Source organism: Corvus hawaiiensis, chromosome 36, assembly GCF_020740725.1.
Source record: "Corvus hawaiiensis isolate bCorHaw1 chromosome 36, bCorHaw1.pri.cur, whole genome shotgun sequence".
NCBI lineage: Eukaryota > Metazoa > Chordata > Aves > Passeriformes > Corvidae > Corvus > Corvus hawaiiensis.
Window position 1 is genome coordinate 625809 of NC_063248.1, and position 11667 is coordinate 637475.

Sequence of the window (11667 nt, forward strand, 5' to 3'; positions counted from 1 at the left end):
TCTGCGCCTGCGCGGGCGGGCCCGGGGCGCTCCTGCGCTCCGGGCGCCAGAGAATCTCCTGGTGGTTAATGGTTTAAATTGACTCCTGAATTTATTGTTTTACTTAATCGCAACTAATGCATATGTGTTAATAACAAATAGTGCGTTACTCTTAAATTATTCTTAGCCAGCATTTAGCAAAGTTGTCATAAGCTGCTTTTGTAGAAAGCTTGGGAAAATTACCGAAACTGTTAAGTTTTGGTAAACAAACTCTGATGTGCTTCGATGAACAAAGCCTGGGAGACAACCGTGTTGGTGAGGTTGGACATCTGGACTGTAGAATTTATGGACAACAAGGACAATTCCAGAAACCAGAAGATAAAGAGGAGACAAAGACTGAGTTTATGCGTTGGAAAGTCCTTATCGAAGGTAAAAGATACAAAAAAGACTAAAACCGTGGACTAATTAGCATAAGGAGCAGCCCCGCAGCCGCTCCTCCCCCCGCGGCAGAGCACGGGAGTTCGGGACAAAACAAGTCTTTGCCCGTGTCCCCTCCCGGAACACACCAGCGGAACAGAAAATACAGAAACAAATTCTTTATTCATTTTTCCATACTCAGCAACCTGACCCAAGGCATTGAAACCCAACACGACCCACGGCACTGAAACCCACCCCCAGCCCACGCACGTCCCCAGCTGCTGTGCTGTGCTGGGCATTTCCTTGTCCTGGACAGAGCCCTCAGAAAAACTGGCTGAAGCTCTGCCTCCTCTCCCGGCAAAAGTCAGGAATGTGTCTACAATGGCAGCCCAGAGAACGAGAAAGGAAATTTTTTATTGGAGGTCACAGAGGCATCTCCTATTCCAGCCAGCAGCAGCCTGTTCTAGAGGAAAATGATGACGGAATTGGGGTGTAGCCACCTCAGTGTTTCAGCTTTGACGATGCAGCCTCAGTCTGATCCTTCACAACAGGATTACACACCAGCAGTAAAAAATAAATTGCCAAGCCAAAAGAGAATCCCATTTTTGTAGTGAAAACAGTGATCAGGCAGGTGTGTAGGGGGAAAGTCTCTCCCAGAGGTTGGTGTGGACGTTCAGGAGAGGCCTAGGCACAAACACAGGATCCCTCATCGGCCCTGTGACATGGGGCAGCTGTCAGCCAGCGTGGGGACACCTGGGCAGGTGTCCCAGGGAGGTCTGGGGAGTTACCTCAGGGAGACTTGGGGACCTGCCACAGGGAGATCTGGGGAGGTGTCCCGGGAAACTCTGGGGAGCTACCCCAGCACCAGGCTGATGAGGTGGGGTTTTGGGGACAGCTCATTCCTTAAAAGGCACCATTCCAATGACATCACTTTATCCAGAGCAGGGTTTGTATTATAACCCTAATTATTTATACCCCCATGACCAAGCAGACAGACCAAAAGCACAGGGCTACTCTAACCAGGGTAGAAAAAGGTTTTTCTGATGTCACCAATGACAACTTCCCCACTTGCAGATGTACAGGCAACATATACATACAGTACAGCCAGGCTGTTAATGCTCCACACCAACAGAGGCAAGTTAATATGTAAACGTGCTCGCATTTTAGGTATTTGGGTTCTTTGTGTTTTAATTCTACCCAGAAACTGAGGCAAACCCGTGTTCTACAGTCTCCATGTACCAATGAGGTTGGCTTTTCCCTATGCAGCCTCTCACACTTTGCATCCAGGTTTGCTTTAGTCGATGCATTTTGCTGGTGAACACAACAGCAAAGGGGCAGCTGGTCAGAAAACAACTTTTATACCTTTGGTTATAGCATTCTGTGTAAGATGGGCTTCACCAGCCCAGTTAGTAGGCAAATGGGTCTTCCAAGCATCAAAGTGTATCAAAAGGGTCAACCAGAATGGCCACTATCTAACCAGTGCATGAACTAACCTAAGTCAATAATCAGAGTAATTAATAAGGCATTTGGGAAAAAATAAAGAAATCTTTATCATGATTGGGCTCGATGATCCTAAAGATCTTTTCCAACCTAAACAATAATTTTATCAGCAGGTCCCCCAGGTCTCCTTTAATCCTCCCCACCACACAGCCTGAGCAGAACCTTCCTGTAGTCCCCTGAGCAGTCTCCCTAGAGAGAGCAGAAAAAAGGAACACCATTAATTTTGCAGCTCCATGGAAAGCAGGATTCCTTCCAGCATAAATGTCTTATTGTAGTGTTTGTACCCTCTTTGACAATTTAATAACCAAGAACATTCAGGGAAGTTTTCAGTACATAAATGTAAAATCTCCTTAATTCCACCTCCTCTAAAATACCCAAAAGGCATTGAGAGGGTCTCCTTGAAGCTGCTTAGCAATCCAGGTCTGTTTGTAAGATTCCAGAGCTTACCTTAATGAAGGAGTGGAGCGATTTCCCGTACATGGCCAGGAACTCCCTCCTGATGTACAGCATGTCTATTTCCGAGCGGGACACCATCACCCGGATCAGCGTGCTGTCATCTGTGCCCAGGCCCTAAAGGAACACAACAACCAGCTACAGCTGCAAAGCACTTTGGACAGACCAGTGACAGACACAAAGGTTTGGCCTTCTGTGGAATCCATTCCTAGTTAGATCATTTTTGCATTAATACAGGGATCCACTACCAGCTCTGAGCTTCCTGAAGGAAAAGAGGTCCACAGAAAAGCTCAGACTTCTTTTTTTTCCCCCAATTAACACAGTTTCTTTTTCTCTAACTGCTGTCATGCTAGTGACTCAAGCATGGAGAGGCAGGGGGGAAAATACCAAAAGCTCTTTACCTTCATGGATTTGTACAATCTTTCAGCAAAATATGCAGGTTTATTCCTCAAGCACTTCACTGTAAGGGGGACAAGAACAAGAGAATTAAAGCAAATAAACACTGAAGGAGAAGGTCTTCCAAACCCTTCCAGCACTTTCTCAGTGCAGATGTTTATTCTGTAAAAGTGCAACTCAACAAGAACAGTGCGGACATCCAGAATCAGTGACCTGCTGTCAATCAATGTCTCTGTGCCCAGTGTGCAGCAATAGAATATTTTTAAGGCTTTAAAGCTTCCAGACAGCAAATGTCAGCTGCCAAAGCATCCCTTGGGAGAGAAATACAAAGCACAAAGCCTTCCTACCAGGTTGTATCTGCAAAGATTAAAACACTGTGGCTTGTAAAACAGCGAAAAAGAATCCGCCTCCTGAAGCTGTGCAAACAGTCAGGGCAAGAGACAGTATCTTTAATTAGTTTGTAGACCAAGTTTAAAAGCAGGGAACTCACCCACAGCTAACAAAGCATCCTCGAGGTCTCCTGACATCTCGGATTTAATGCTCTCTGTGATGTCCTTATTAGCAATCCCTCTGTACACATCAAAAACTAGGAGAAAGAGTTGGATAGAAAGAGCCAAGTGAGCTGCTTCAGTGTAACCCCCGAGGATCATTTTGCAAGATCAAGCTCCTCATACCCTGTACAAACATTGCACCATTACTGTGACATTGTAAGCTAAATCAGGGCTACCCCTCAGAAATAATTCATTTTAATTATCAGCTGTCTTGCTAATTAGCCAACCACTGCTGCTAGGATTTTCCAGAACTGCTATTTAATGCAGACAGTTTCTATGCTTAGCTCTGTCCCATGGGAGTCACACTTCATTATCTCCAATTCACAGGCTAGAGCAAGTTGTGTGGATGTTTTTCTCAACTCCCATTTTGTCTCAGGAGGGAATAAAATGGTCCAAAAGAATTGAATCAGTTGGCTCCAAGAATATCTGTTGTCTCAGGAAGGGATCACAATCAGTTAAGAAACAAGTACAAAGCTCCTACAAAAGTACTGTCCTCAAACAAGGGAAAAAGTCCAGGACACCAGAGAGGTCCTACCTCTTAGCAGGTGGCACCTGTTCCGTGTGCAGAGGATGGACATGAACTGCACCTCATCTGTTCCCCATTTCTTCTCCCCAGCTTCATACAGGCACTTGAAGACATTATGAACAAAGTGAGAACACCAGGTGTATATAAGGAGGCTTTTACTTCATAGAACCATTTGGTTTGGAAAAGCCCTCTATGGTCATCAAATCCAACCCTTCTCCTGCACTGCCAAGGCCACCACTCACCCATGTCCCCAAGTGCCACATCCACAAATCTGTTAAATCCCCCCAGGGATGGGGACTCCACTCCTGCCCTGGACAGCCTGTGCCAGAACTGGACAGCCCTTTCGGGGGAAAAATATTTCCTAATATCCAATCTAGTCTCTGCCTAGGGCACTGCTGACTAACAGAGCTTCAGGCTTACTCATCTACCTTGAAAAAAACTGGTCTAGAAACAGCAGGGATTCACCACACATCACACATACAAACCCAGACAATTCTTGCAAGGAAGCAATTGCTACACACCTGAGCATCTTGTTGAGCAAGGGCCTCATCCACAAATGTTCCCTCATCTCTGTTACCCTGCAGAGATACAAGGGTGAAAAAACTCATTTCAACAGAGCAACTAATGGAAGTAAGTCCTGCAAATTCCCCATTCGAAACCAGTTACTGGAGATGTATAATGGGGTTCTTAACATTGAATAGTGGGTTTCAAATACAGCAAAATGTGATTCAGAAGTGATTTGTTCTTCCTTTTGAAACAAGCAGCCATCCACTTTAATTTAAAAAGAGCACATGGCATTAAAGCATGCCCACAGTGAAGCTGTTCTCCGTGCAGAAGCTGGTGTGAAATGCTGGTGAGGTGAAATGCAAGAGAACTGAAATAACAGCCAGCTTGAAGCACCTCATCAGTGAGTGAGAGATGTCCAGCAAGCAGCAGATTCAATCCCCTTATTTCCCCGATCCTGGACTCACCGTCGCGAGGGACACGAGGACTCTGCGGAACAGGGAGGATGTGTCAGAGACAATGTCGTCCTCAAGGGTGGAGCCGTATTCTGCCAGAGCACACACACACAGAGCAGATCCGTTACTAACAGCTCACAGAACCACAGAATTTCCTGAGTGGGAAAGGACCCACAAGGATCACCAAGTCCAACTCCTGGGCCTGCATAGAACCCTCCCCAAGAGTCCCACCTTGTGCCCAGGAACGTTGTCCAAACACTCCCTGAGATGATCCATCAGGATTGGTGCTGTGACCTCTTTTCTGGGGAGCCTGTTCCAGTGCCCAGCCACCCTCTGGGTGAAGAACCTTTTTCTAATATCCATCCTAAATTGTCCCCAGGATTCAAATTGCCTCAGCAGTGCCAGCACAGGGGGACAGGCACTGCCCTGTCCTGCTGGCCACACTGTGACTGGGACAAGCCAGGATGCCCTTGCCCTTCTTGGCTTTCATCCCAGCAATCCAGCTATCGTATTGAGTGGTACAGGGCAAAATTAAGAAGCACAGCCAGCATAAAACTGGCAAAAGAACCACTATTGCCAGACCTCCAGCTGACAGACATAACCACCTCTGGGTGCCATTATATTTACACCGACTCAATTTCTGGGTGGAATTCTAGTCCTTGATGCTGACAGACCCTTCTCCTGCCTCTTCACACACCCCTGCACACATACAAGTGGCTTCTCAGCCAGTATGAAGTCGCAGAGTGAGCTACGTACGGAGCTTGTAGTTCTCATTGATGTGCCGGATCTCTGCGTTGGTGCGAGAAGCCAGGATTTCAATCAGGCAGCCTTCATCTGTTCCTGCTCCCTAGGGAACCGCAGAGACAAGAGCCAAGAGTATGACAACTGTTTTGAAGGGCAACTACGACTTTTGTTTATTATATTTAGGTTAATAAGAAATTAATAATTAAGATACAATTACACCATTGCATACTTAATTGACCGTAACTCATGCAACGTAAAAGAAGATTTCCAAACCTTTAGAGCCCTCCGCAGTTCATGCACATCATACATGGTGGTAGGAGTCATCAAACCAACAATCACCCTTTCAAAATTCCCACTGAGCTCAGACTTCAAGTCATCAATCAAATCCTAGAAGACAGAAAGAGAAGAAAGGAGAAGACATGGCCTTTGAGAAGAGGAAGAACTCATTCACCACTTTTCTTCATGCTCCAACCTTCCTCAGATGAACAGTTACTCTGAAGTGAACAAGACCAAAAAAAACTTGGCCAAGGAAAGCTTGTGCTCAGCGCCAGTCATACTCTTGTGGAGACTGGGACGTTCTTCACATTTCACCCGATACAAACCAAAAAAAATCCAAAAAACCCCCAGTTAGAGCCACAGCCGCTGATCTCTGAAGAGACCTACCCTGCCAATAGTGCTCTTATAGGTGATCAGAACTTGCTGACGTTGGGAAACGTTCAGTTTGGTCAAGGTCTCAATGATGGCATCTTCATCCGTGCCTGGAAGGAAGCAATGAAAACCAGTCAAGCTGCTTGTACCAGAACCAGAGGCCTGCTCTGGCCTTGCCCAGGGTGTGCCATTGGCCACACCACCTTACACACATCCTTGCACAACCTGGGCCTCATCTGTGCACAAGTGCCTCAGCCCAGCAGCACCACACTACAGGAGAGAGAAAACAAGAGCCTGATTGAGGATGCTTTTATGGCCAAAACTTGGATTTCCTGAAGGAAAAGAGGGGGGGTTCAAGTTGCCCAGTTCCCTCCAATGCCCTCACCGGGCAGTGAGGTGATGCAAATGGCTGAACTTCCCTTCCAAAAAACCACCAGTAAAAACCTTCCCAACCATCACAGCTAAAAAAGAAGGTGTAACAGTGGAGGGAGAGCAACTTACCAAATCCCTTCATGGCCTTCCTTAGTGCCTGTGCTTCTTGCTCAGCACTGAAGGTTGAGACGCCCTTGACTGTCGCCTAAACCCACACAAGAGGAGTTATGAAAAGTAGTCACAAAGTGAGACACACACAGAGTAGAGCTGAATTTTAAAAAAAAGACAATTCAAAAGATGCAAACATATTTTTTGGAAAGTGGCAGCAAGTAAAGTCCACCCTCCAAACATGATTGATTTTATACCGGGTTCCATCCTATCCTAAAAAGAAATGGTTTGTTCTAGAGGGACTTCCCAGCAACAGAAGAAATAAGCCACAGGGACTCAACTGAAAGGAGAAAATATCTTAATGAGGTTGTGCATGGAGTATCTGCTTTCCAGTTAAATAAGGCCTAACATTTCTGTTCAATCCAGCTTCTAACCAGCAGTTTTCCATGTAAATCATAGAAGAGGCTGTTCCCATCAAAGCCCCATTCCTGACTTCTCTAAGAGCAGTCAAGGACCACCATTCTGTTGAACAGCACACCAGGAAGTGCAGTGTTTTACTTGAAAAGGTGATTCACAAACAGGTTTCTCCTGCCTCTGGTCTAGTGCCATTTCTGGGGAAATACACTTTTCTTACAAAGCTCTTCATGTTCCCAAGAAAATAATCAGCAAAACACTACTTAACATTCAATGGGCAGAAAAATGTTCCCCTGTCCCTGGAAGTGTTCCAGGTCTGGCTGGAGGGGGCTTGGAGCAGCCTGGTCTAGCAGAAGGTGTCCATGCCCATGGCAGGAGGTGGAACTGGATGACATTTAAGGTTCCCTTCAACCCAAACCATTCCAAGATTCTGTAATAACAACCATAGAAATGGCTGCCTTGCAGGCTCAACCTGGAAAGAATAATATGCCCAGGAAGTTTATCTGGAGAAATTAATGTTCTTTGAATTAATATCTGATCAGGTTTTCCATTAACTCGCCAAATGCAAAAGCCTGTAGGTGTGGGTCATTCTCCTCTACAAGGAGGAAGCAGAGAGAGGCGATAAATTCATCCCCTTGAAGAGACAGACAGCGACAGTGTTCTTCCTGCTGTGTCCTTATCTGAGCTACATTCCCCACATTGATCAGGTCAGAGCAAAGGCTTGACACAGCCTGGCACAGCAAACACACACACTCACCATCGTCTCGGATTTGGTCAATCTGTTATTGTCTGCGTCCGGGGCACTTAGACAGCTGTAATAAAAAACACAGGGAGTGTTAGTTTTCTAGCAAATAATTAATAGAATACACCTTCCCTTGAAGGTTAATGAAGCTCGTTAAGTAACCATCTAATTCTTTGAGGATTAAAAGCAAGATTGAACAGCCCAAGTGAACGCCCAGAGCAGCTTCCCAGAGTGTCCAGCCCTGCTTAGCGCTGGGCAAAGGCTGGATCACGACAGCACAGGGCCAGGGCCAGGCTGGAAGGGATGTGGTGGACAGGCAGGTGATTAGCACTGGTAATTTAATATGATTTTTCTCTAGTGGCAGCGTGACAGCCTGGCTCAGGCTACAAGGAGAAGGAGACAGTGTTGCCCTGGGAGCAAAGAAAATAGACTTGATTCCTATGTCCTTCAAAACACATGGCTTTGACCTTGGCAGGTGAGAGCCTGAGGGTGAAGCAGGGTGAGGATGAAGTAGGGTGAAGGTGCCCACACAGCCCTAAGCCTTCATGAACCTTCCTAGGAGGCAGAGACATCGTGGTGTAGGTGAGCACACAAAGGACAACCTTACTTGAGCACTGGGCAGGAGAATTATTTTTCCTCTTAATATTTTAATAGAACATTTTATATTCAACATCCCCTCAGTTTGGTGCACTGTGTCCTTCCTTGTAGGGCTGCAGTTTTAACTGACAAAACCCTTGAGAAACCCCACAGCTTTCTTGCCATCTGCCCAGGGTTATTAGTTCTGTTCATAATTTTGTTTTCAATCATAGAGCCTTTGCATGAACACACCCAAATTTTCCTGTATCCCTGGTCACTTGACAGGATGTCACGTACCAGGACAAGGTTCACTTCCCCACAACTCAAGTTTATCCCAGCATCTCAGGAGAGGAGTTAGGAAAGGCAGACTCAAGGAGATACCTACATACAGTAGGGTTGAATTAAATAAAAAATAAATTCAAAATATGCCAACACAGTGACAGCAAGTAAAATCCACCCACCAAACGTGTGGTTTTATTCCAGGGCTGAGTGAGTTCTCTCATTAAAGCCCTGAAGCAGAAGCAGAGGTGCCAGCAGCGAACGACATCTCTCCCCAGTTCTACTCGTGGTGCTTAATAGCTGCTATCCAAGAGCCCAGACAGTTGTGCAAGAACAGGAGTGTGTTTGCTCATGCTCCACATGACTCCTACAGCCCTGGGTGTGCTGTTCGGGCCAGTTAACTCTCAGTGTGGCACTTGCCATGGATGTGTTATGCACAGGCGCTCCCGGGTGCACCTCCACCTTACTACACCCTGTGCAATCAGGCAATTAGTAGTGTTGAGTTTGCTTTCTTTCATCTGATCATAAATTCCAGCGATCACATTATGACCTAGACCTCAGAAAAGTCATCTTTGCTCTTCTCTAATCTTTTACAGAAGTAAAAAGCCAATTCTATTTGCTTTAGTCAAACACTAAATGAAGGCTCCGAATTTCACTGCTGTTTTTATGATGCAGCTTTACCATCCAGCTGGTTTGTACAAAAGTTTAGCAAGTCAATTAGAGAGCAAAATAAAGGTCAGTAGCAAGGGAAAGAGAAGCAGAGAAATTCTGAGCGCAAATGAGCTGGCAGAAGGAAACCAAACTATGAGGAGAGGCTGCATGTACTGGATTCAGGGCAAATGCTCTCACAACATCCATTTACAGCAGAAATACCACACTGAATATTGACTGCAAGATTCTGATTTCTTCATCCTGTGAACATCACTGGGAATTGAAAGAGCAGAGCACTGAAAAGGCAGCAGTGCAAACCGCACTGCTCAATCTGCAAATGCTGGTTTGTTCCTGGTGCATTTCTGTGGGAGAAGGAGCCACTGAAGTTACAGGTGGGAGAGCTCAGCAGCTCAGCCAGGCTGTCCAGCAATGGCCCCTGTAACCCTTTCACAGCTGAAGGGGTCTGCAGCTGGGGCTTTAGACGAATGAAACTCTCCTAAGCCACCCCTTGGCAAGCAGAGAAGGGAATTTGTCAGCAGATTTGCCAGCGCTCAGCAGCTTAACACAATTCCTGGCCTGCAGCTCCATTAGGAAAAACAGCTTCAGGATAGGAACAATACTTTGCTCTGTGTTTTGAAGAATTAAACTACACATGCAAGAGTCAGCCAGCCAGTGCTATGGTCCTGATGTTATTTGCTTCACCCCAGAATAAAGGCCTGGTACAGTAAACCTGGCTTAGAACAGGCTCAAAACACTGTGCCCAGGTGATAGAGTGCAAGTGTAGGAGGGATCCCTCCCATTATTCAATTATTTTTTCCACGGATGATCTTTTCCTGGCAGGCTTTATCAGCTAATCAGCCTGTTTTAAGTCCATATCAATATCCTCTAAAAGCTGAATCCAGAATAAACTCAATTTATCAGGGAAGTGCTGAGACTATCATGTATGCTGGCCAGTTCAAGTTCAGGCTTGAACACAATCAGGTTTTCCTGACTGTGCTCAGAGCACACACACACACAGGAGCCAGCAAGGAAAGCTTCCAACAGCTTAAGAGGATATAAACACAGGGCGTTTCCCCCCCAGTTTGAGCTCGCAGCGTTGCCTGTCCTACCGCTCGGATCTGGATGGAAACCCACTGCTTTGTGACCCTTTTCCTTGCGAGGCAAACACTGGACTTGTCTGACGAGTTCCTTCATTCGGTGCACGTTTACCCAAACACAACCCACACCCTGCGCCGGATCAGCTTTTCCACAGCTCCGTCACGGCCAGCTGTTCCCGGTGCGCGGGATGCAGCCCTGGCAGGGTCACTGACTCCGAGTTTGCAGCTCAGGAAGGCATCTCCCGTCTGCCACGAGCCCCGAGCCAGCTGAAATATCCCAGCGCCTGCCACACGCTGACCTTTAGCTGGCCACTGCCCTCAGAAGGAATGAAAATATGATTTTATAGCCTTGTACGCCTCATTCAGCCTGTGCGCCCACCCCGAACCGCGTCAGCCCCCGGCCATGCCCTCCGCGCTCCAGCGGCCAGCGGGGCGGACGCGCCAGCCTGGGCACGGCACAAATAGGAACCAAAACCCGCACTCCCTGTGCCCGGGAAGGGTCAGCCCTTCCTCCATCCCACAGCTGCCCCCTGTCCTTCCTCAGCCCCCGGGCTGCCCCCGTGCCTTGGCATCGCCCAGCCCGGGGCTGCCACTCCCGCACTGCCGGCACTGCGCGCTGGAAAGCGGGGATGGCGCTTGGCAGCTTCCCAGGCACCTCCAGCCGTGCAGCCTCGTCCCCATGCCAAGGCGGATCCCCAGTTCGCTTGGCACTCACCTGCTGTCCCACGCGGGTCCCTGGCAGAGATGGGGAGAGCTCTGGTGGCTGTCCTGGGTGGCAAAGTCCCCGCCCTGGCGACACGCGGCAGTGACGTGAAGGAGCTCCAGCCCGGCTCTGCCCATCCCTAAACAGTTGGTTGTAATCCAGAGCAGGGAGAAGTTGCCCGGGGAGCCTCACTCACATTGCACGTTTGGGATGAAACGCCAAACTGCACTTTTGGGGTTACACGGAGGGCTGGCATGTTGGGACGGCTTCCACGCTCCCCGGCATTCCCTGTAGAAATCCCTGGGAACAGAGGGGCTCTGGCTGCAGGCTCTGGTCTCTCACTCATGTCTGCGGCAGGGCACACCCGAGGGGGGAGCGAGGGGGACGACGGCGTGGAGCGCACAGGCAGCAACATCCTCGAAGTCCTGTTCCTCCCCCGGTGTTGTTTGTGGGGATTTCTTATCTGTGTCGTGCCTCCTTTGCTCCCCCAGCACCCCTCTGGGTCTTCAGTATCCTCACCCCTTGTCTAAGAACTCTACATTGCAAATAGCC

At 47.8% G+C, this 11667-nt stretch overlaps 1 protein-coding gene across 2 annotated transcripts; it reads right to left on the reverse strand.

The window, feature by feature from the left end:
* Positions 1-560: 560 nt before the first annotated feature.
* On the reverse strand, positions 561-11432 carry ANXA4 (annexin A4). Of its 2 annotated transcripts, none has more exons than XM_048290180.1 (13): positions 11128-11432; positions 7825-7879; positions 6675-6750; positions 6189-6283; positions 5799-5912; positions 5538-5628; positions 4794-4873; positions 4344-4400; positions 3832-3925; positions 3236-3331; positions 2751-2809; positions 2344-2466; positions 561-2085 (listed from the first exon to the last, which is right to left on the reverse strand). In XM_048290180.1, exons 1-13 carry the CDS (start codon positions 11250-11252, stop codon positions 2026-2028), a joined length of 1125 nt encoding a protein of 374 aa, XP_048146137.1. In that variant the 5' UTR covers positions 11253-11432; the 3' UTR covers positions 561-2025. The 2 variants fall into 2 exon arrangements, with proteins under 2 accessions (XP_048146137.1, XP_048146138.1); XM_048290181.1 differs by lacking the exon at positions 11128-11432 and adding an exon at positions 10425-10538.
* Between the last annotated feature and the right edge of the window lie 235 nt (positions 11433-11667).